We start from the raw sequence: 25,706 nt of genomic DNA on the forward strand, positions 1-25,706 counted from the left end.
CCGAGGCGGGGGTGGCGGTGAGCGGGGGGCGCAGGCGCCGCCTTGCCCCCTGCACCCCCGCGGGAGGCTGCGCTGCGCCTGCCCCCGCACCCCCCTGGGCAGGCGGGGAGGCCGGGCCGGGCGGGCTCCGCCGCCAGGTGGCAGCAGTCGCGGGCCGCCGTGGCCGTTGCGCGGGCGGCAGGCGGGAGCGAGGGGAGAGGCTGTCCCTCAGCCCCGGAGCCGCCGGGAACCTGCCTCGGGTCCTGCGGCGGGGCGCCCTGCAGCCGCGCTCCGGCATTCCCGGCGGAGGGGCCGCCGCCTCCCATGCGCCGGAGGCCGTGCGGCTGCCAGCCCTCTCGCCCCCCGCCGCACGGAGACCGCCTCGTCGCGGGGCCACCGGACGGGACGTGCGGCGCGGAGCGGAGCGGTGAGGCGAGGCCAGGCCCGGCCGCCCCCGCGGCGGCGGCGCCCTGAGGAGGGACCCCCGCGCCAGGTGGGCGGCGGGCGGGCTGGGCGCCTGGCGGGGGGGAGCGGGGAGAGGCCGGCCGGGCGGCGGCGGCGCGGTGTGCGGGCAGCGCCCGGGGCTCGGGGCCGCGGCGGGGGCGGCTCCGCGCTGGTTCGCGTTGGAAGCCGCGGCCCGCGGAGCTCTCGCTGCCTCCTGGCCCCAGAGCGCCTCCCGCGCTGCCCCGCGGGGCTCCTGCCGCGCCTCGCCTGGCGTTGGCTGCCGCAGTGGCCATTTCAGCGCCGCTTCCCTCGCACGCTGGCTGCCCCGGGGCTGCGCCCGGCGGGCTGCGCGGAGCTGTGTGCCTCGGCGTCCCACCAGCAGCGGCAACTGCACGTAGCTGAGCTGGATCCAGCGGTCTGCGTGAGAGCGAAGGAAAGGAGCGGCTTTCCCTCACGGAGGACCGTGCGGCAGCGGCCGGGCCGGGCCGGCTCCCCTCAGGCGCCCGGCGGCGCGGGAGCTGTTCAGGGCACCGCCGCAGCCCCGGCCCAGCTCGCTCGGGCTTTCCCCCTCCTGCTACAGGCTTCTCCTTTTTTTCTGCTGTCAGTGCGTCCACACTTGTGTGTTTGATAGTCCTTGACACGTTCCCCGTTAGCTCGTCCAAACGTGGAGGTTTTTCTGTGCTAGGAGCACGAACGGTGTGGAAAAGCTGGCAGCGGTGAGTTCCGCAGGTCAGTGTGGTGTGTGGCAAAACTCATTCCTCCTGCTGCTGTTCGGTCTGATGCTCTTCAGTCCTTCTAAAGGGAATTATGCTTGTTCTCTATCTCTGTGCTCTTTCAGGACTGTATCATTTTGTTACTCTCTACCTCTGCTATCCCTTATTTCAAGGTAAAGAATTCTTAGCTTTTTAGTCGCTTCCCCTGTGGGAGTTCTTCTGTCTCTTTCTTGCCAGTGTTCATTCCGCTTTTCCTTTTTTTTTCATTCTTTCATACTTTTCTGATCAAAGGATCAGCAAAACTAAGAGTTACATTTGAGATTCCAGCGCAGCGTGGGCAGCGTAGCAGCACGGTGGTGTCTGCTGGCAGAGGCGACAGATGTAACTCAGTGCATCAGTGATGCAAATAGCCAACAAAAGTAGTACAAGGATTTGTAACTCACTGTGTGGTCATCTGTTGATGAATTGGTGTGGTTTATTTTTTTAATCAAAACTGACTAAGTAACTAGTTGTTACTAGCTCAATACAAGTGTGTAATGCCATGGACTAAATAGTTGCCTAATGGGCTCTGGATGTTCCGTCGGTGTCCTGTACGTGTTTCTCCTGTCTCCTGTGGCAAGAGCGGGAACTGGAACTAGCCCACGTTTGCCTGAGTTTAGGGCTGTTTGTGGAACTGCCAATGCACTCTCACCAACTTGATCTATCAAGCTGTAGCTTGCCAACTTGGACTTGCTCCTGGTATAAAATTAGTGGTGATCTACTGGTTGATGTGATTTCCACCCGTTCAGTATCATCAGAGGTTTAAAATGAAATTTGATACTTCTGAAATTCATTAGACAGCTGTAATTCTTGATGCTTTCTTTTCCATCACCTCTCTCCCGGAGAATCTGGTGGGACAATGGAGTTAAGTAGACTAGGAGGAAAGACTGTCTTTCAAGGAGAAAAGTGCTGTAGAATGAGAATTTTAGCAAAGTTAGAAATAAGGGGTCAGCTGGTTTGGGTTATCGTAGAGAAGCCTTCAAAGTGAGCGTAGGTAGGAAACATGGATTATTTGTCATAACTGCGCCCTGAACATAGCTTGTAAAGTTTTATTTAGGAGCAGGGCCAATCCTAGGTCTTGCTGATGATGACACTAATCTGAAACGGCTCAGCTGGAATTGAAGGAGCAACTTCTGATTCCTAACTAACTCTCAGAAGCACTTGGGGTGTTGTATATCTTTTCAGGCTTCATACAACAGGTTTATGGCAGATAATTAGGCAGCTGATAGGCAGTGATGATGCATACAATCGCAGTATAAAAAACTTCGCTTTTGCTGTAGAACAAACTGGATGACTGTGCCAGGCAAACATGCATTAAACGGAGCCTGAAAGCAAAACAAAACTGAACAGAATCATCTTGGATGAACTGGATTGGCCCGAGTGGTTGATTCTGTGCAGACAATGGCAGCAGAAAAGCTGGTTTTGTACATTGTAGTCTCAGTTCTCTGTGATGTGACATCAGATGTGTGATATTCAGACCATTCACAGTGGCAGCTGTACTGAAAACGGAGGCGAAGAAGTGCTGGTCAGGCACTTTGTAACGACACTTTAGATTTTTATTTCTTTTTCTTTTTTTTTTTTTACTTTAAAACTCAGGTTTGTCATCTACAGTTAAGTGCAGTCAGTGTAAAGATTTCTATGGGCTTTGCATTGTTCTGTTAGAGAAAATTAAGATTTGATGGTTAAGCGCTTAAAAAACCAGGAAACTCCAAAGTCAATCATGCATAAATAATTTGTACTGTGTCCCCTGTAGTGTTGTATGATCATAACAGGCTTCAGTTTTAGAAGGCTGTGGTTTTTTTGCAAGTAGGAGCGAAGTAAGAGAGGAAAACTTACTGTATCGCACCAGCTTCTTAAATAGCTTGGACCTTGATAGTAGCACTTCTACCACTGTAGATAGCCAAAGCATTTTGTAGCTTTCAATCGTGAAATGCTTCCGATGGTCCGGGTGCTTCCTGGAGAGTGTTCCATGAAAAGTCTTGTTCCCTTAAGTAGGTACATATACAGTTCAGTTGTTAGTTCTTTTGTTTTCAGAAAGCAGCTTAACCTGATATAAATGCAGCTTGGAGGATGAATCAGGTAATTGTAAAGCTAATTAATTCAGTTATGGATATGTGTGGCTTAAAGATGTGATCCATGGGCATGATTGCATTGTTAATCCGTAGTAGATTAAGTGGATTATTGTATGTTTTGCATTTAAGTAACTTCCCTTGCATTTGGGATACTATGTTACACTAGAAAATTCTATTTATGTATATTAGATTTTCAGGGAGAATGCATGGTCTAGTACTTCATATAGAAGATTAATTAGAAAGATGTTAAGGAGATATAAATGAAGAAGGCAGATTAACAGAGTGATCTGATGGGCATTGAATTTGGCCACATATCTTAATCTGTATAAAGGGAGCATAGCTGGAACTGTGTGCTTCAGTGTTGCCTCGTACATTTTTTTAATTTTGCTTTGTTCTTTGTGTTAGTGACAATAACATACAATTTCTGTAATTTAAAAGAACTTGGTTATCTCCTGGAATGTTCTGTACCACCCATTTTTCTTTTGGGGACTTGTGAGTGTCATGTCACACATCAAATTTGTGTAGCTTTTCCCTGCAGGGTTATGGCATTCCCAGGGATGGGTCAGTGTTCATAATTTTGGTTGCTGTTAAACAATCAGCACTTGCCAACGCCATCTGCAGACTTCCTTTACATATTTTTTAAATGGTAGTACCAAGTGTTAGACGTGGAGCTTCTTGGCAGGAACTGTTCTTGCACTAGAAATACTCTGATGTTGATATGATCTCAGCATGATCCTTGTGAGAGAAAGTGGTCTTATCTGTTTGTTAGGTGATACATGTGTGAGTTGCTGGAATGTGGGCTTCTGTTTTCAACGCTACCATTGACCTGCTGTGTGCTACTGATCAAGTCTTATTGGCATCTTCTCCATTTCCTTTATCTCTGAACAAGGTATGATAAATACAGGATATTGCCCAACTTAAATTTCCTGAAGACAATTCGCATGCAAACTGCTTTACACTCAAAAAAAATTAAAAATGCACCCAAATACAAATACTTATTGTATATGAGCAAAACCAAATTATGTAGTATGTGCCTCATAGGTTTATTACTGTTTTTCTTCACATCAAAGCTTAAGATCTTGCTTGTTGGCTATTTCACATCAGATAGCTGCTGCTACCTGGCATGCCCCTTCAGTATTTATTTTGGTCCTGGTTTTGGAATTTCCCTTCACAGGAAGATTCCATACTCCTTATATGGAAAAAAATATTCTAAAAAATGACTTTTTTTTCCATTGGTTCTGTAGATTCTTTTCTCATTAAGTGCAAGAGCCACTATCTCTTTTCTTTAAAGCTCTGATCTAAGGGCCAATAAAGTCAAGGAAAAGGTTATCAGTAACTTCAGTGGCTTTCGGATCAAGGCATTCCCATGTGATGTGCTCTTGTCATTGGAAAGAATGACCACTGTTTCAGCCATGAAATCTCAGTGGCACTTTAAACCACCGTTTTAAAGCCTATCTGTTGATACGCCTGCATTCACTTGTAAGGAACTTGTGTGTCTCCTGGTTTTACAAGCAGGCAGTGCTTCTTATTTCTTTAGTGGGACTAGCGCTGAGTCTGAACTGTGGTAAAAGCTCGTTCTTTCTCGCAGGATGACAGAACACATGAATGCAACTGTTCGCAGGCGTTGGGTCATATTTTTCATTTGCATTAATTGGTTGGTGTTAAACATGAAAATTTTCAAGTGTTGATGTGAGCGATCTTGGAGTTTAGCCCTGCCTAAAGTGTGGAGCCCTCCTTTTCTCAAACATTTTTCCATTTCATCACTTCAGCACAACTGACTATGAAACAGAAATCAAAATGAAACTCTCTTGCACCACAAATGGGGAATACCCTACAACGTAAGGATTATGAGTTTTGATGAACACAGAATCAAATAAAAAAGTTATAAGAATGTATTTATAAAAGGACCAGGGAAGGGAGTCTTTATCAGCACAGATATATTTAGCAGCTTCATCTGATTTGTGGAAAAGAATAGCTAAGCTTCAGAGATCTGGAAATAAATTTTACTGATCAGGTGGTGACCTTTAGCAGAGTCACAGAAGCTATATTTGTTGTCCAACGGTAGTTTGTTAGTGTGCAGTACTGCCTCATGGAGTGTTTGGGAATCAGGAGCTAGGACTGCCCTAGAATCATCAGATTGGCTTACAAATCCTGAAATGCTAAAATGAATATATCTGAATTTATGTTTTTGGATCCTTTAGAGTTCGCAGTCTTTTCTTTGACAGTATGAGAGCTTGTTCTTTTAGCGGGAGTTCCTGGAACTGGGGCCTTTGGGGGACTCTTTGGGTACCAAAAAATGGTGTTTAAATTACAGGACTTGGTAGGTAAAATTGAACCCTTTGCAGATGACCCTCTTGTTCATAACTGTGATCCTGTATTCCTCTTTTTAAAACTGCTATAAACTCACAAGTTATACAAAGCTATATGTGATTTAATGTAGAGAGAAATACAGTTCTTCAGAAAACTACCTTTTTTCCCTCCATTTTTGTTGATTTCACTTTGCTTACTCTAATTGTGTTTTTTTTTTTCTGTAACCTCAAACTTCTTAAAATATTACAATAAATAAGAGAAGGATACTCCCTTTTTGTTAAATTCAAGGGCTAACTGTTGTAACAGCAGAAGTTTCAACTTCTGAACTTTCTTTATCTGTGTGTGCCTGTGGGTTGTATTGACCTCTTCTTGTACAGGAATGAAGTTTAGCAGAGAAACCTGGTAGCAAGCAGAACCTGTCCAAATTTGTTTCTGTCAATGCAGAAGCAGGGCTGATGGGACATCTTGGACCCTGCTTGCCCACAAGGTGGGGCAAGCTCTGTCCTTGGTGACTGCATGGCCTAGTGAGAGAAAAGAACAGCAACGCTACCCAAAGTTAAATGTTTGTTGGGAGCCTGAGGATACTGTTTTTTGCATTAGATTGCATAGATGTAGTGTGGTTTCCTGCACCTTGTCTTCAATGTGAGTCACGATACCCAAGTTGAAATGTGTTTTCTCTGCTTTTATTTTGGGAGAGGAAGGATAAAGAAGCCCTTTTAAAAAGCCCGTTTTCATGAAAGCTGCTGCTTGGTGAAGAACATGTGCTGAGCCTGGCCTTGCTGGATCAGCACTTGTGTTCCATGCTCACATATATCCATCCTACTCCTCCAGGAGAAAAACGTCACTTAGATACTTGAATAACCTATGACTAACATCTGTAATCCTGAATCTAGCAGATTCTCCTGATACTCTATTTGGATTAGTTAGAGAGAAGTGCATGGAAGGACAAACCTATCTCTAAATGGCAAATTCAGCGAAACTGTTGACAGTAATCTTGACAGTAAATGTTGACTTGGAAAGTTTTCAGATGTCCTGGATTTTTTTCCATGGCAAAGGTGATTGCTGTAGTCCTGGCTTGGTAACATCAGGCTGCTATTAGTTGGTTGTATATTATACTTGTATTTTTGTTTGGTTATTTTTATCTAAAACATGCAGTTTCTACGAAAGTAAAAAGAAGAAATGATTTTGCTTATCAGATTGGCAAAGACAAGCAAGAGCCTGTCCAATCCCACCCTGCGTAATTACAATAAAATGACATCCCATGACACAAGCTACCCAAAAGGGTGATAAATTAAATGGGATGGATGCAATTACTTGAATCTGGCAGCAATGAAAGCTCTATCTCATTTGCTTGTAGTTCCATGGAGCTACATTCACTGGGGAAGTGCGGGTGGAACAGCGGGCAAACCTTGCACATCTTCAGGGTCTGTACGTGGAATTTAAGCACTTAACTAGAACAGCATAGGAATAAGGATTTAAAAGAATGGAGTGTGTTAACCATTAACTGTTGGCATTGTTCAGCTTTGATGGCCCAGGAAATACTGTTCATGTGTTGAAACATGGGGGTTAAGGCAGGATGACTGTTTGGATTATTTAATTTTATTTTTTTTTTTGCTAGTGATAAGCATCCATTAGAAACGCAATTTCCAAAATTTCTTTACTACTTCAGACAGATTGTACTTGTTAATACATATTGCACATCAAAAAGACCCTTTCCTTTCTTACACCCCCCCCCCCACCCCCCCCCCCCCTCCCACCCCCCAGTTCAGGGGTTTGCTGACATTGGTGTTACGGAGTTTGGAGTACTTTTGTTGCTTCTCATAGGAATGTTTATAATTTTGCAGGATCAGATTCAGAGTTATTTCTTAGGCACTGACAGTGCTGCTGTAATTAGTTGTCGTAAAGCTGTCCCTTCTGCCTGTATCTGTTGCTGGCCAAACTCATCACACCAGGGCTGAATGCAGAGTGTTAGTTTGTGAGCATGTTTAAAATTTAAATAATGATAATTAACGATATTTTAAACAAGAAAAAAAAATCTCTGTGTGGTTTTGAATTATGAGGGCATGAAAGGACTAAAATGTCTTTGCTGCTTTCATACTGTTAGAATTGGACAGAAACTGATCTGACTTCTTTTGAACCATGCTGCTTGTGATTAAATTGTGATTGTTTCTACTGCTTTGAAATGGAAGAGGGGGAAAAAGTGTTTCCAAATGTATCTTGCTGGCAACTGAGGGTTCAGAAAGGTAGGGTTTGTTTGTTTCTGCTTCTTGCTTTACTGTTTTCCTAAAGTTAATGTTAGAAGGGCTTTTGAAAACTGGGATTTTCAAAATTCCTGTTTACTCAGACTGTACAGATTTTATGCGTAAAGGAGGAAACAGTGTCAAGCAGTGCCCAAAGAGTAATTACATTAAAGTTGCATTCCTTTCGGCAAGTCTTCACCTACCTCCAACAGTGAGTACTCACATAGAAGATTGTGAGTCACCGTGTAACACCCTACTTTTCTGACTTTAAGCAGCATGCACAACAGCGGTAGGCTCCGGTTTAAAATACCTCCAAACCTACAAAACCTGGTCACATTTCTTTAAAGATCACTGTTGATATCGCATGCTGTGCCTGTGGCATAGGGACTATTTAAAGCAGCAATTGAAGTCCACAGTGCTGGAGGAGCTGCTCAGTTTTCTTTGCCAGCCCTTTGTAATTGGCTGTTCTTGTTGTCTTGCAAATTCAGGAGGTCTCTCATTCACATGTTAAGTCCCCATTTTTCAGTTTGTAGGCACATGGCTATTTTGCCTGCAGCATTAAGTGATGTCAGGTGAAGCTCGGTGCACCGTAACAACCTGCCCTCAAGCACATACAAGTTTAGGTTCTACTGCCAAGAGGTGACCTTTGATTTCTTTTTACCTGATGCAGTAAGGGCCCTATTCAGAATTCCTCACTGTCACTTAGGCAAAGTCCCAGCCACTTGAATAGGTTTGCTTGAGCAAGAATGATTACAAAAGTTCCCTAAGCATGGTGTGATGATGGCAGAGGTTTCTGCATTGTAGATGAGTTTGGCATTTATTGTGGTCAGAAAAGAGAAGTGAAAGGTGAGGTGGATTTTATTGTGACTTGCAAGGCTGCCAACTCTGAAACTACTGCTGCTGCTAAATACTGTTTCTAAGCTACATCTGATCAACAGAGGTAGTGAGCAAAGATGTTTATGTGTTAAAATGTTTGTTATATATAGGCAGAAAATAATACTTAATCTGAAGTCATCACTGATTTTAGATACAGCCAGAAGGCTGTGTATGTTGTCAGCGGGTAGACCTGAACCGTGGTAGTTGTGCTTTCCTGCTCTTGGTATCCTCCTAATCCAGCTGCGCCGTTGAGTTGTGAGGTGCAGGGTCCCTCAAAACCAGGTGTGATAATTTTGCCCAACCTGCTGTGTTGCAAGATGGGGTTGCAAATAGGCTGGCTTGTCCTGAGTAGTGTATGGCTAGATGGGGAGGCAGGATACTGTCACGTTATTACTATGCTGTGACTAACCGTATTGCTGGTTTCTGCTGTTTTGCTAAAAAGGGGATTTCCATTAACTTGCCTTTCTTTGCAAGCCCATGCAGGAGTTGTAGACTCCTGTAGTATTCTGTAGTAAAAGTATAGTATTTCTTACGGGGCTTTCTCTTCAACCTTTCTGGCTTTTGCAAATATGAGGGTGGGTACTCATACGTGTCAGCTCCAGTGAATGACTTTGCAAGTCAATTCATTTTTTTCAAAGTCAGATTATACAGTAACATCTTAAACCTACTGTCAGGCAAACTTCTCTTGAAAGCAGTGGCAGATTTACTTACAGGTTGAGAAAAACTCAGGGCTAGAACTTGACCTGGAAAGGGTGACTGGAAGTCAAAAAGGAATACAGTCTTCCTGACTTACGAGTTTAGATTTCTGCATAATGCAATTAACAAGGGTGACAAGGATTTTTGGGGATTCTTTGGGGTTAGTATCTTTTATCTGTCAACCATAAACTCGTACTTCACAGGCCACTGGACAGCATCTGCCAAACTATGTATTTCCTAATAGGGAGATTTTATTCTGTAGCAAGTGGAATGTTTCAACTTTGCTGCTCAGTGATTGATAGCCTGAGATTCCTTGAATGTATGATTATCTTCATGCTTTTGGGTCAAGGACTGGCATCTCCTGTAGGAGTGTAACAGTTTATGCAGTTTACATTAAATGGACTGAAATACTAACTGTCATCTAGACCACCAGAGCACGAGGCATAGCAGCAAGACAAGATTTGTAGCATGTCTAAAATCCCTTTCAAACCGACAGGATAAGAATAAACTGCTCCCAATCCCCACCCTTAAAGCATCTTGCGGTTCAGTTTTAACATGCAGGAGGCTGAAGGGTTCACCACATGGAGGTATGATTGATACAAGCGTTAGGATATTTCTAGAAGTCTGAACCAAGCCTGAGCTGAATAAGGACTTCAGGAAAATTATATTCGGTAGCTTCAGTCTCAAGGGGTAGAACTGAGACCATAAATTGTTTCTGGGTTTCTGAACATATGAATTTTACATTTGTTCTGCTGTCACTAATCATACTGAATCTTCATTTCTCTTTCTTAAAAAGACACAAAGATACTGTTGTTTGTCATCCTTACCAATTAAAACTGGGTAATTTAGCATTTTCCTTTTTATCCCCATAAAGAAGCGATGCATCTCTGCAAATGTAGCCCTTTAAATGGTAAAGCCTTAACAGCACAGTTGGCATCTGATGCTACTATCTTGGTTGCCTGTCCAGTTCTGTGACTGAACTTTTTGTTAGATTCTGTGTAGATCAAGCCCAGAGGATAAGGATATTCAGTGTCTATGCTGTTGTGCTGGAACCCTCATCTAAATATTATTGTGGATGAAAGCTAAATAGAACTCTGTGAAACAGTGTGTTCTCTGAGTTACACCTGTATTTATTCGCATGCAGAATTTAATATTTGAAAAGATTTACAAGACCAGTTATTGTCATTCTTCCAGTTGGCTGTTGGAGATCCATTGATAATTTTTTGTTTCATGTTAAGTTTACATTCCTGGTATTCCTTTTCAAAATTATGAAAGAAATATTAATTTCACAGTGCTCTTGTAAGACCTCTCGTTAGACCTATTATCATCATTATGTAGGAACATAAAAGAAAACCATAAATCTTCAAATTCCTTTGTTGTGTTTCTGTACCAGTATGTGGGGAGCCTTACATCAGAGAGGATGTTAATGAGGAATAAGTTAAAATTTCATCATTCTTATAGTATTATTTAATAAAGTAATTTAAACAAGCTTTTATAACTAGTTCATCTCAAGATGTTTCAGGAGCCTAGACTCTGAAATTCACAATGCAAGACACATAAGCTACGTAGTGAGCTGTGTTTCCGTCCATGATCTAACAGTTGTTACCTGTACTTGTACTGCCTCTTAAAAATGAAGTGCCCAAGTCTTGCTAATAGGTATATGACATTTTCTTCAGAACAGACCCAAGCAGTTGATTTGATATGTTTTATTCAACAAAGGCATGTTCAGGATTTATCTGAATGCCACAGAATCACAGCAGTATTTGTTTTGGACATCACTTATTTTTCAGCGGTCCCTAAAGCATATCTCCATGTGGGTTCCTGAGAAGCTTCTGCATCCTTACATCTGGCCACTAGCCAGCTGAAACCCTGTGTGGCTTTCATATAGTGCACCTATTTAGAAGGTGTTTAGTGCCAGAATTCTCCCAGATAATAGAGGAAATTGAATCTTTGAGCTTTTAAGAAGATGGTACACCCCCGCCTCCTCCCCACCCCCCATGCCCACTACAGTACAGTGGCTTAAAGTCATTGCCCAGTTCTTTCATGCCAGCTTGGCTGCAGCAGTGCTGTTACCTGGGCAGCGCTAGTCACTAGTGGAGCTCAGTTCAGGTGGGAATTGCATGATGGAAAAAAGAAATCTTTTTTTTTTTTTTTTCTTTTTTTTTTGGCCAAAATAAACTGCAGGAGAGGACCAAAGGGAAGAGGATCTTCATCAGGTTTAATGTTTATTATGAAAGCCCTGGTCACTTTTTTTGGACACTGGTTAGTACAAAATGTACATCAGTAGATAGTTGCTGTTGTTTTTCCCTCCAGTTATGGCAGTATTGAAATGTATGTTAAAACACTTGTCCTTGAAAACTTGTGTAGAAAAGGATTTGATGAGTTAATTTGGGATTTGTGCCCACATTAATCTCCATTAGAGAGAGCAGAGGAAGCCAGTGGTCTGCAGTGCAGCACTGTGTTGAATCACGGTAGTCGAGTTGCTGGGCCACCAGACCTCCTTCCTTTGCTGCCAGAGGGCACGCGAGAGAGAGACTTGTTTGGCTTTGGCCTGACATACCCATTTATAAATGTATTTTCTGTGTAAGTAGATGAGTTAATAAACTGACACTGAATTGCCTTGCTTTTACCTGTAGTAACAAACAGGTTTGGTTGCTGGTTCTTGTTTAATTTTTATTTTTTGTTTTATTTTTATGCTTCTTCTGTATCAAAGTCCCATTCAAGGCTTGAGGGAATGCCAGCCTTTCTTTAGAATGCTTAACCCAAACCAGAGAACTATGTAACAGGCAGAGAAATCTCCGAAGTTCCCTGGGAATGATTTTTATCCCATTTATAGTTCTGTACACATACAGTAATGCTAAAGAAGCCCTTGGAGTCACTGTAGCCAAAGCTTGGAATTGAGCCCCAAAGATCTTCAATGGATGCCTGTGTTATATTTATAGACACATGTTCCAGTTGGTATCTGTTGTGCTGCATAGGGTTTTACTTCAGAAAAGTAAGCATCTCCGACAATAGTGGCTACGAGTGGCTACCCAGAAGAGAAATATTCAGTCAATCTTGACAAGACTGTGTTCCCTCTGGTAACTTGGATGATCTAAGGACTAAGGCGGCTGCCATTAGAGGTTGCCTAACAAGTTTGAAAAGTAGTTTGGTTTTGACGTTTGGAGTGTACCTGTACAGATACAGCTTTACCACTTGTCTGCTCTGGAAAAAAAATATGAGGATTCTCAGAAAGCATTGTTACTTGGAGATACTACTTATGCAGGGAGGTATTTCCTCCACTGACACTCCAAAGAAAATATTTTGTTTCTGAATAACCAAGCAAAGATTTCAAGTCCCCATTGCACGCTCTCCTCCCTGTTGTGTTTTAACACTGGTTCCCCAAGCACCTCAGAAATCTTGCAAGCAAGAATATTTTTTTTTCTTCCTTAGAAAATCACAGCCATGAAGTATAGGATTTTTGTGTTGTTAGGAATGCTTCTGTGTGTTCACAGAGCACTGCTGGCTCTTTATGCTATCCTGTTAGTGTGACTCAGCACTAATTTAGAGAACGGGCAGCTTCCCATCAGGTCTATTTGTGTTGGAGCTATGCAGGGAGTTAGTTGTGCCAGGCTAATAATACATACCTCTATTTGCCAGTAAATGAAATGTTTATTTCAAAGGTTACCTTGTCACCAGGAGCACTGGATCTTCACCTATGTATGCTGTTGAATGTTGTTTATTACTCAGGGCAAAAAATTTATTCTCTGAAGCACAGCCTACTATATTTTGTTCCATTTTTTACGTGGAGGTTATTGATGCTTGGGCATGTATTTTCAATGTTTATTGAACAGTGTGAAAGTTAATTCTTACAGTAAGCGGTTTAAAAAATGATAAAAAGACTTATGTTCTGGCAGACAGAGGTTCTCATTAAACAGACAACTGAAAACCAATGTTTCCTCTTTGCAAAAGGAAGCTATCTTCTAACTGCACAGTAATAATGTAATATACATGATTTTTCACTTGATGAGGGGTGTCTCCCAGCTGTGTTACCAAGAAATAGCTGATTATACTGCTGAAATATGTTGTGTGTTACTTTCCTTGTACATGTGCCTTCAATTAGCTTTGCTGAAATATTTGTTTTCTATGACCTTTTTGAATAGGATGTCTTACAATTCTCTGACTGAGGCTGGTGGGACCTTAGGTTTTGTGCAGAAGGTGGGGTAGGTCCTCAGATGTAAACTCCAGTTAAACACTGTTGCAAGCCTGTGTTTTGGAGAAACTCAGACTATGGTTGAAAGTTAGAAGCTTTTCCTTGATTTCAGAGACACACCTTGTGTTCTGAGAACAGCTTCTATTAAGCTTAAGTCGTGAAAGGAGTGTGAGAAAAGTTCTTTTTCTTTGACGTATTTAAAGGTGAGGAAATTAGTATGGCTAAAAGAGGCTCTAAGAAATTTCTATTCCTAGTTGCTCTGAAATGCAGTCATACGCTTTGCAATATTAACATTGTTAAGACTTTTACTAAACAAATGTACTTGGAGACTAATATTTTGTAAATATTACTACTTTCAATTAAATATTTCTAGCATTTTAACTACCGGTCACAGCAGACAGTTTGACCTGAGCCTCCATAACATGGAGGGTGCCTCAAATCTGAATCTAAACCACCACTCTTGCTACTTACCCTTGGTAGAGAAGTATCTAGAACAGTAACTGGTTGAAGATACATTTATGCTCTTATTGCTCCTTTTGTAGGCCAGACTGTAGCTATTTAATCATAGCAGAGGTCACACGAGTCTGTTTCTCTTGCTTGTCATAGCAATGAAGGATTCACCTATATTTTGCATTGGTGCTTATAGGGATGTCGGGTGTTTCTACCTGACTTTTTAGACTGTTAATCATTCTTTTTTCCCTTATCTTTCAATATCAATAATCAGATTAATGTTGATCAGTATTATGGAAAGTTAAGAAGGATTGTTTTATGAAAAGGGTCTTTAACATGTAATCTCCCCCTCCCTCTTCTATGTGCAGTCCCTTCTACATCCTTGGTTTGGAGTACTCAGATTATAGCAAAAATGTTCTTTAAAAGGAGAGCAAAATTTATTTAAATATATGGAACATGTCTTATCAGAATAGGTGATGGTTTCTAACATGTAGAGCTGTGATGAGTAGCACCTTTCATGGTTTTCAAATGCTGAAACTGCCAGAACTTTTTTCAGTTCTCTGAGCTGGTTAAGTGTGGAACAGGCTGCTCTTAATGGTTGTGTGTGCAATGAGTATTAGTGGATCTGTGAGCAAAGGAAATTTGCAGCCACATTTACAGGACACAAGTAGAATATACTCCTAGTTGAACGTTGAGTCAATAGTTTCAGATGAGAGCAGAATTGCTTGAGTCCTTGTACACTTGTCTTACATAAGGTCTATGCAGTTTGTTCTGCGCTAGTGGTACAGAACAGCTATGGCAAGAGTTGGAATTCCTTAAATCGGTGAATGATGACAGACTGGTATCAAGATTATAGCAGCCTCTTTAGGGAGAGAACAGAAGGTAAAAAAAATCAACCATCATGTGGCTTGGCTACCTTAGCTTTGTAATTGTGTGCTGGGTTTGTTTTTATATACCTGCAGATACACGACTGTAGATTTTGTATCTATCCCCTAAGCAGTAATACCAGTTCACCTGTATAAAATTGAATACTGAATACATGCTGCAACCAGTTGGCCTGTTCCATGTTTATTGGTGGTGTTTTCTAGTTTCCTTTTATTCTGCTACAAAGGCTTTTGAAGAGTTGAGGGATTTTTTCAGTAAAATACAGCATCTGGCTTTACTACTTAGTAGAAGATTGCGGAAAACATTACCCTGACTTTAGACTGTCCTTAGAAAATAACACGGTAAGGTCAGGGAAAGGTCAGTGACCTGACGAAGCTCTATATGTCCCTGATTTGGAGCTTAATAATGTTTTCTAAATTGGTTGCTATAGAAGACAACATATATTTAAGTTGTGATGTACTGAATTGTGATTTCTTGACAAAAAATTGTTCAGTTAGAAACGAGGTTGTCCATCTACAGTGTCATTGTAAGAAATGATTCTTCTAAAAATTGTACTTACTATGCACAGTTTTAAAAAGAATGGCAGCGTTTTGGCCAAAATTGCACAGCCTGTCAATTTGAAATCTTGAAATGAACTTAAGACAGGGTTGCAATGGTTTCCGCACAGTTATATCCCAAGAAGTCAATTTGGAGAGAGATATGATCTCATTTTTGTGATTCATTTTACCTTTTACATAATTGTCCTCTGCCTGGAAACCACACATGAGAACTTTAAATGCAGTAAATGTTTGTGAGAATTAGCTAATACTTTCAAAAGGTGAAAGAGGGGGCAAAATCAGACTAAAAATGGCAATTTTGGTGCAGCCTGAATCTTGAGAAAGTCATCTTTCTGTTGTATTATTTCAAAGAAGTAAAAAAGAACAATTAATTCTATTCTTCTAACACTCAATTTGCATTTGTGTTTTCTGTTGGTTTTTTTTTGTTTTTTTTTAAGTTGAATAAATCTCCACATAAACTGTCTTTTCAGGATTTGAGAGTTATATCAAAATCTCTAATCAATTTGGCACTGCTACTCCAGCACACTTCCTTTGCAATCGATCTCAATTAGATAGCTGTCATAATTCATGCCACCACAAGATACGTTGATTCTCAAACCTATTACTATGGTATTAAATGCATATTTAAGCTTATTGTTGAGTTTAAGAGGGCTTTAGTGAATTCTAGATCAGGTTCATTATTAATGTATTTTTACTTTTATGGTATTTTTATTACTTGTGCGTGTTCAGCAAATACATAACCAGTCTTGTGGACAAAGATTAAGAAAAATTAAATCTAGAGGAGAAATTAAAGAAACAAATTCTACTAGTCTTGCATAACATGACTGCAGCTCACAACTTATAAACAAGCACTTGCTTCTCCCCTTTACTTACATGATTAATGTCGCAACCCTTGTTCGATGTTTAATTAAATTATATGTACTTCAACAAAGACTGAAGCAAAATTGCTTGAATGGTGGCACCCTCCAGCATAACAGTATTTTTAAAAGGCAAAATTTGCATCTTGTGAATGGATGGATTTGGGGAAATCATGTGTGTGGTCACTGTTGGGCGTCACCAACTTTTGAGTTTGCCTTCTCGATTTTCAGAGGATGATTAAATGTTACAGAATTGGATGCCAAATAATCAGGTTACACTTTTTTTTTCCCTTTGAATTCCAAAGAAATGAGCTGGAACTGTTTTTTGAGTACAGCTCTAGTAACAGGACCGACATTTCAGACGGATCCAGGATGGCCCTTGGTCTCACCGTTACCCTTTTATTTGGGGTCTGTGGTGCTTCTGGGTGGAAGTACAGCTTTAGGGAAAGGTAGGCACCTTCACCCAGATGAATCGGCGAGGCGGGGGAGAAGGTGCAGCCCGAGGGTGCCGCTCCCCATCCTGCAGAGACTGTTGAGTCACGGCAGCTATCACAGGGGCATGAGTCACCAGGCTGTTATGCAGAAGTAAATGTTTCCAGAGGCTGTGTTTAACAGACAATTAGTAGTTACACCTGTGGATGGAAGAGGCTTTGTCTCTGTGTGGTGGTGGCATTTGTGGACTGTACTTACTGGAGTGGGGGTGTGGTTTGTGAGATTTTAGGCAAAGAAATGAAAACTTCTGGATCTTGATCAAGCTTAGATTGGAGACAGGCACTGAGCTTTCTTGGACTGCAGTAGTTCTGGACACACCCAGAAGGAGAACTTGAAAGTTTTCAAAGCATTTATAGTAAACCAGAGAGGCACCTTCAGGGTTAGGTGGAGTAACTTGTAATTTTTGTTTTAATGAAAGTGTTTGCTCCGTGTAAGCATCTGAACTTTTCATCAGATCTAATGCTAGATTTCTCTGTTATGCAGCTTTCAGAGACAAGTGTATGTTTTACTGTAGTTAATGAATATTTGAAGAGATAAAACTCTGGTGGTGGTTGTCAACAGCTGTGGTTCAAGCTGTTGGATGCACGCACAAATTATGTAGCTAGATAAACTGGGTGCACTGTGAGGTGCTTTATCAAAGTCTTGTGAATACAGTGAATGTTGGATGCAATCCAAACGACTTGCACTGAACATAGTTTAATAGATGTGAAGAACTAAACTAATGTATACACTATACTTTACCAATGTCCAAGGCAGCAGATTCAAAGGCAGTCTTAAAGGGTTTGATATTTTTTTTTCTTTTAAGTATTTCTCAGTATTATTTCTTTAGGTTGTTTTTTTTCCCCTAAATAATACAAAAAGAAGGTTTTGCTCATCAGTGGAAACATGACCTCGGAATGATGCTGAAGTTTCATAGCTGCTTCAAGTTGCCATTGTCAGTAGCTGGCAAGATACATCACCTAACCAGAAAGATAAATATTGAAGGAAATTTAAGTTGGCTTGCTATATATTTAAGTCAGCAAGATAAAATAGGCTAAAAGCTCAGTTCGTACAGTTAGTACCTAGATGCATATGGATAAATATGAGTAGACAGGACTTACAAGAAGTAAAGGTTGATGCTAACATGACATTGGAATTCATGGAAGTGAAATACCATCCATTCACAATACACAAAGGGTATAGTCACATGAAAAATTGCATGTGAGTGGACCCATGATATTTAAGAGGTTAGGATAACTATTTCATTGTCTTTCTGCAAATTTTCAAACCACTTTGCAGGAAGACGTTTCTAAATTAATTAGCTGAGGGGGAAATCTCACTGTTGCACTTCTCAGTAGACTTTCTTTCTCTTAACTTTCTGTACAGTGCCTGTGGTGTTTGTCCTGATAGTTCTGTGTACTGCATCATGTAACTCTGAGAAATCTTCTTGTGTCCCATTTCAGCGGATTTCTGGGATTGTCTATGAGTCTACTAGATTATTTTTTTGTGAGTTACCGCCATTATCTATCTCTGCCCCTTTTTGGAATCACCATTACAAATGAGTATTTTTGTTCTAATTTCACTTAGACACTCGTCTGAGCCCTGCTGACAAAGGACTGCAGTGTCTGACTATAAGTGGGCTGCTAGGCTGAGGAGTGCAGGTAATCTGGAGAGTAAGTGTCAGAGTATTTTTCAGGAAATATTAAGACAAAGGATTGTTATGATTAGCTCATAACTTGGTAGTATAACTGCTAAGATTAGCAGCAGCAGTTTGAAGGTGTTAGGATCACTCACCTGCAGTGTGAAAGGGGAGGAGACTTCAATCGGGGTCTTTTTATTCAGTCTCACTTTCTGTGACCTGATGCACGTTTTATCATATGCAATAGAACACCTCTCCCTTTGTCATGTTGATTATTCTGGAGAGGAGGTTTGAATTCTGTTGCATCCTGTGTGGTTGGGTGGTTTGTTTGTTTGGGCGTGTGTGTGTGTTTTTCTTTTTTTCCCTGGTCCAGTTTCAGAGATGTTGTTTTCACCCCACTTGGAGGTGAAATGAGGAAGATTGCTGAAATGTCAAATGTAACGCAGTGGGGAAAATCTTAACTCTGCTGAAGCGCAGGAGCGTGATTTGTTCCAGTTGAGATACTAAGATCTATTCTGCTGTAAATAGGGTTACTAGAAAGTCTTTTGCTAGATAGGTCTATAGTGCTTTTAAGCCCGTTGTGGGAAGGTAATTTGACTTTCACAATTTCAAGACTTACTGCAATGACTAGCACTTAGTACACCTCATCAGGCTTTTGGAAGTTTCCATGCCAAAATTCATGTTATTTAATCCTAGTGTTAACTGTTTAGCCATTTCAGGTACTCGTTTGCCCTGGATCCTCTGGAGGGAAAATGGTTGTCCCATTTGCACATTTTCATATCAAAACCATCACTGCCAAAATGACATTTCTTTCAATAAGCTGTAATAACCTAAGCACTCAAAATAATTTTGAAAAGAAGCTCTTAAGTTGCTTAGATACCTAGCAGTTTTTCCACTATGATATTTCAAAAGAAATGTATCTGTGAGTTGCAGTAAGAAGTGTTTTGAAAAAGACATTGAAATACTGTTGAAAGTTGAGTCTGTAATGCAGCCTGCACTGACAATGGGGATACAGATGAACTGAAAAAACCTGAAAACATATGCATGGACTTTAAGCACTCTGTTTAAGAACAATGTCCAGAAACACTGGAAGTCCCTCCCCTACTTCTTTGCAAAACTAGATCTATAACAGTATCTTTTCTGCTTCTCAAATGAGGTGTGATTTACAAAGTGGATTAGGGGAGTGCACATTTCATTGAGTTTTTATCCCATAGCAGTGTTCTGCTGAGATGGTGTCCCTCCATACAAGGATGCTGGATAAAAAAAAAGTATTGTACTCTCTTTCAGGATTTTTTCACTCCACATCTGGAAAAAAAAACCAGAATGGTAAGAACTTGAAACCATGTTGGTTACAATCCATGTTACATGCATATCCTCCTTTTTTAAGAAGTGATATAAAGGACTATTGCCTCAGTACGTCTGGTAATTAAGAGTCAGGTTGCAGAAAGCCAGATATTTGTTTCCTTAACATTTCAAAATGTCTATTAGTAAATAGCATCACAGGGTATCTGTCTAAATGCTTTGTGTTAGTGCTGTATATCTGAACTTGCCTAACGTTAAAAGGAATGTAGCTTTTTCTGAAACTATGGGCTAAAACCTCAAATAAAGTGTTGCAGAGATCTAGACTAAAAATCTGTTTTCAGAAGTGCTGCCAGTCTTATAAAAAACACAGACATTGTACAACATTAAGCAGTGAAATCAGTGAATAAGTTTGAGAAAGTCTCTTAGATCTACTGACAACCATGGAACTGCAGAGAGAATAAAGTTTATCTGAGCTCTTATGGTTTCTTCCTCATGTCTAACTCAAACCTGTTACATGCAGAACTTTCTGCTGTAGTACTTTCCCAAGTACACAACTATTAATGTCTTCCTTTTAAAAGACTAAAGTTTAAACAATAAAGAATAATAGGAATTTTATTTTAAATTTCTTACAAGTATTGTGATTTCCTAAATGAAATTTATTGGGGTTTTGATATTTTTATTTTTTTTTTGGGGCGGGGGGAGATTTAGCTTGTCCAGTTACCTGCAAACAATTCACATTTTTCTAGCAGTAGGATCTGTATTTTATCTAGCTGCACATTTTCTAAGTTCCTGAAAGTCTTGTCCCTTTCTAGGCAGATTTTAATTATCTGGCTGGCTGACAGAAAGTGAGAGCTCTTTATCTACGAACAGCAATGTTCTCTTGTTTCTGTTCACTCCGCTGCTTTTCAACATGTAACCACTTGTAAATGGCAAGATGCAAGACAGCCGTTGACCACATTCTGAAATGTATGGATATAGGCTCGGTCCTACTGGTGTTTTATTTCCTCTTATCTTCCTTCCTGCCCTTACCCTCCTCAACTTATGCTGTATTTCCCTACCTCCAGGATCTCTTTCCTGCCTGAAAATTCTGGTGCAGTATTTTAAGTGTCGAATATAGAATTACAAACTTACCAAAATAAGAACTCTCCAGATGTCTGAACCTTTGAGAATATTTCCAAACGAATGTCAGTGTACCTAGGTAATAACCCTCTCAAGGGCTGGTAGGGTTTCTGTGCATTTGCAGTAGTCACGATGCAATGATAGTACTTAGAAATAAGGATCAGTTGAGTTTGTATTCAGAATGCTGTTTAACCCAAGATTTCCTCCGTGACTGTGGGCAGGACATTTAGCTTCGTTGTGGCTGGCTTTGCCATCTGTAATAGAGAGGGAACAACACTCCTCTTTTGTGTATGAGCACTCAGAACAGAATCATCCTTGCATTGCTCACAAAATGGAGAGCCTATTAATACTGCTACTATACAGTAGAAATTGGTGACCCAGTTTCAGTTCTGTGAATTCTGTTAACGCAAGACTTTAAACAAAGCCGTTTGCTTTATTGTCATACAAGTGACATATCAGGAAGGTGAGATAAAAAAGCAAGTAAGTTCAACATCAGATTTGCATCATTGGGAATCAAATAAAGATTTTGCATCCCATAGCTTTTGAGCAAAGCACTCTGGCACTGTTGAATTCCTATTGCAAAAAATGGGGTGTGTCCAGTCTATTCACATAACGTACACTGGATTTCCAGTTTGTGTTGCTGTAATGTCCCAAGAAGTGAGGTACAGATGTAGGTCTGTATCCAGTTTCATCATATTTTCATGGAAAATACTGAATAAGCAGTGTTAAATGTTTTTCTCTTTTCTTTCTGTAGGATTTGTGTGTGATTGGCATTGTGCTGCACCACAGTGAAGAAGTATTTTTCATTTCAAGACACCTTGCATTAAAGGATCATGGTAGACAGTTTAATAGTTTCTTTGAGGTAAGTGATGCAATGAAACATTTAAAACCTTATTTAACATGCATTTAACACACTGCAGTAAATATCAATTTGGTTGTCTCTTGCTTTGATATTAAGTGTTTGTATCTTAGGAAGACAGATAAAAATCTTGTCCAAAGACTAAGTAATCGAGTACATGTATGCAGACATAGCATTCTTTGGTGACAGTAAGAAAAGGAAGTTCTCAGTGTTTTTTGTTTATGCTTAGAGCATCTGTTAGTGTGTGCCAGTGTGATGGCATATATTACTGGAACATTCCCTTTTGTCGCTGAAGCTGTGCAACTACAGTCACTGGGCTTAAATTACTGATTTACATGTTTTAGTACCTCTGCTGCAATTCATTTGGAGATTTATGTTATGCATTCCTGAAACAGTTTGCCAGTGGGCAAACATAGGAAAGACCATTCGAACCGTTTTCCTGACAGTGGAAACACTCAGCTGTTCCTAAGCTGGTCTGTCCAGTTCTGTCCTCTGTATTCAGAGAAAACAGGCAGCCGTGATGCTACACAAACAAAAGTTGACCTCCTGTGAGGAGTGGCACTCCTTACAAATCAAAGAGCTTGCTCTTTCATTTGTATGGAGATACTGTCAGTAACACCTTTGATCTAACCTTACTTCTTGTGATTTTCAGTTATCGATCTTTGAATTGCAATTCTGGCACCCTCCTAATAAGCCAGCGCAGATTCCACATCAAAACGGATCTGTCACGTATTATTGACACTGCCTGCGTTATCTTTCCTGTTGAGGCTTTTCCCTGTGTAGCTCCTCCCAGGCTGTCCCAGGCTTAGGCTGTTCTGCAGCTTTCATCTGGGAGGAAGTCAGGCAAATGAGATCAGCCATAGTGCACTAGTCAGGAGGGAAAGTACTTTAGCCAGGTGATTAGTACTATCAGGACAATCCACAGTTGGCTGTGGGAGCCCTTCATAAAATACAACTACTAAGGGACAGCAACCATGCAAAAAATCTATTTTGCTACCCTCTGGCTTCATTCAGGGAGAGCTAATACTCACTGCAATGACAAAGAACTCTGAGAGATGTTCCTAAATGAGGTGTTAAATAGCAAACTTTCTCTTGCTACTTCCACAATAGAGCTAATCCTGCCTGGTTTTGCTTTGTGCCCCCACAGTTCAACAGAAATTGGGATTGCCTGTAAAAGAAAGTGAGCATGTTTCCTCTTTGCAGCTTGGGTAGAGTGAGAGTTTGCATTAAAACTAGGTACTTGGCTCCAAATAGTGCCTAAACTGTGGCAGCAAGGGCTGTACCAGCAAGGTTCTTATACAGAGGCCTGAGTTAAACAGCCATCAATCAGCTGTGGTTGGTACCTGACCTGTTCGTGTACACTTGAAAAGTTTTGCCTTATTTTGAGGAGCACTTGTTCTTTTTGGCTATTCTGCACAGTAAGAATACCTGAAGCAAACCCACTGAAACTGGAGAAGCCTATTTTTGAAGCTTGGGAGGCCTAACGTTAGTCAAGCATGACAAATAAAAAAGCCTAGTCCAGAGAAGTTAGCCAAAGCAAGCTACTGAGGGAAATAACACTAAAAAAATTAAATTGCCACACACTGATTTGAAGCTAGAAGCTTACCTCAGGATAGCTTAAGTATTCCTGGCAGATTTCCTGTGTTTGAAATAGTATGTTGATAGCATTGTTTCTGAAAGATCCAATTGCAGATACAGAAGTGAATTTAAAAACTGGCTTCATTGTCCTTGAGCACCTACATACAGATGGTGATTACAGTGCAACCTCATTAAAGAACGGTCAGGAAAAGCTTGCCACGGATTAATCACACATATACTAAAAGTTTGCATTTTATAACTGAAAACTTTAATCTGGTAAGTAATTTGCTTTGAAGATTACAGTTCTCACTCAGTTCAGAACTCCCAGCCTTGTGCATGATTTCAGAAGTATTTACGCATGGAAATCTGTAGTCCTTCAGACTGATCAGAAAAATCCTGTCCTGTTGAGGATGAAAGCATTCATTTCCTTACGTGAAGTCTGAACTTTCTTTCACATGCTCTGAGGGATTATAGTGAGCAGAAGCCATAAGGGAGCAGGGAGTGGGTAGGAAGATTCTGAAAAGGAAGTTAAGTATAATTTGCAGACTATGTATGTTGGGCCTGTCGGAGAGACTGCTCTGCCTGCTTAGCAGCTTGTCATGTTTTCATTGAGAATAGTTAGGAGATCACCTGAGCACACGAAAAAGGGACATCAAGTCAGCTACAGACAGACTCCGGGCTATCATTTTGCAGTTAGCAGGTTTGAGTTCTGTTTCGGCTTCTGCCTTTGATTTCAGGTGTGATTGGCACATCAGTTTCTTCATTCATGCCTTTGGCTTCCATCCACCACTGTGTTATTTGGCCCTGGTCTGAATCGCACGTTTTGACTCTTAACTGCGGTTTCTTTATAGCGCCTTGTACTGACTCTGATTTCAGCCACCTCCTCTGAATTTTGCTTTATCACAAATGATAGCTTTGTGAAATATAACACTTCCTTCTAATGGACTTTTAAAGTGTGTTAATTGTTTTTTGAAAATTGTTTCTACATAGAGGTGGTAGTAAGGAGGTAATGACTTTTTCTTACCTTTGAATGGTTTATTGCTTTGAGAGAAAGAGAGGCATAGACTGTGGTGATGAGGTGGTGATAGGCCATGTGCAATCAATACTTACCTAACAGTTCCTTTTGCAGATTGTTAGCAAGAACAAACACAGGAAACTCAAGAAAAACATTCTCCCTAGTAGAGGGCTATTTGTATTGGTGGTAATGAAATGCTGAGTGTAAAAAAACCTCTTTCTGTTTAGGAGGTTTGTCTCTGAAATGAGAAATATTTAAAGGGTTAATGTGGAGGGAGCAAAGGAAGGAGCTGTGAGTAGGAAGCACAGCTGGATTTTGTCTGGTCCATTAGTTTGCAGATGGATTTTGTGTCCAAATCCATCAGTTGTACTTCTGCACTGAAATTCAGCAAATCATTAGCAGCTTTCCCCATTATAGAGGGTTTGAAGTATAGTCTTTGTAGACAGAAACGTCAAACTCCTGGTAGAAATAAAGATGTCTTGATCCTCCTTCTTGTACCTTGCTGTGTTTTCTGATGAAGGGGCTTGCTAGAAGTGGGCAAATCAGTCCCCAGTGCAAATTAGAGCAAACAAAAGACTGAGCTAACTAAGCCTAACTTGTAATGGGCTCCTAGGAGTCATTACAGTGGTGAGGCTTGACAGAACAAAGTTTGTTTGGGCTTGGTTCCCATTATGACTCCTTTCAGATTGAAGATGTGGGGACTGGGGTGATGCTTGGCTGCTTATCCTGAGTCTCTGGTGGGCTGTGTCTGCTACTTTCCATCTTCTGTGCCCATTAGGTTATTCACTTTCCACAAGTGTTAGGCAGCTGGGGAAGAACCTATTGTCTGCAAAATCATGGTGATTCTTTGCATGTTTCCCGTGTGCTGGAGCTGGTGTTCATCTGTAAAATGAGGAGCCAGAGCCAGAAGCAGACTTAGTCCATAGATGGGTGAATTCGTACTTAGCACTTCAGAAAACTTGCAAAGTGTATGTCATTTTGACACCAAATGCAGAGGTGTTAAAATATGCACTGCCAAGATATTTTTTTTTTCTAATTTAAACATAAAGTTATGTGAAATAGTATCAATGGATTCTACTTGGTGCACTTTTGCTTTACGGACAGACAAATATATGTATGTTTGTTGTACTGCCTGCTGTGAAGACAATGTCATAAAAACGTTTCATACAGTTTAGTGAGCCTGCTGTGGTTAGTAATGGCATTAAGTGTCTGAATAAGTTCTTGCAGTATGAAGCCCCGTAACAGGTTGTAGATGTGTGGTTTATTTTAGTGGTAATTATACCTTCTGTTTCACTATTTGCTTTTTCAGACTTCTCAGTTCCCTAGCAGTGCTGGGATTTCAGTTTGTCATCCCACAGCCTTCAATTGAACACAGAAAGGTAAGCATTAGAAATATTCAGATTTTGTATGCTT

The 25,706-nt window shown here is 40.9% G+C and overlaps 1 protein-coding gene across 1 annotated transcript in view; it reads left to right on the top strand.

Annotated features, from left to right (window-relative positions):
* Positions 1 to 212: 212 nt before the first annotated feature.
* Positions 213 to 25,706, top strand: part of THSD4 (thrombospondin type 1 domain containing 4) — a 320,033-nt gene continuing 294,539 nt past the window's right edge. Inside the window, exons 1-3 of the mRNA XM_056347267.1 lie at positions 213 to 472; positions 21,596 to 21,703; positions 25,603 to 25,672. Coding sequence (XP_056203242.1) covers positions 21,675 to 21,703; positions 25,603 to 25,672 — 99 coding nt within the window. The 5' untranslated portion in view covers positions 213 to 472; positions 21,596 to 21,674. The remainder of the gene's footprint in view (positions 473 to 21,595; positions 21,704 to 25,602; positions 25,673 to 25,706) is intronic.

The sequence above is a fragment of the Falco biarmicus genome, chromosome 7 (genome assembly GCF_023638135.1).
Source record: "Falco biarmicus isolate bFalBia1 chromosome 7, bFalBia1.pri, whole genome shotgun sequence".
Lineage (NCBI taxonomy): Eukaryota > Metazoa > Chordata > Aves > Falconiformes > Falconidae > Falco > Falco biarmicus.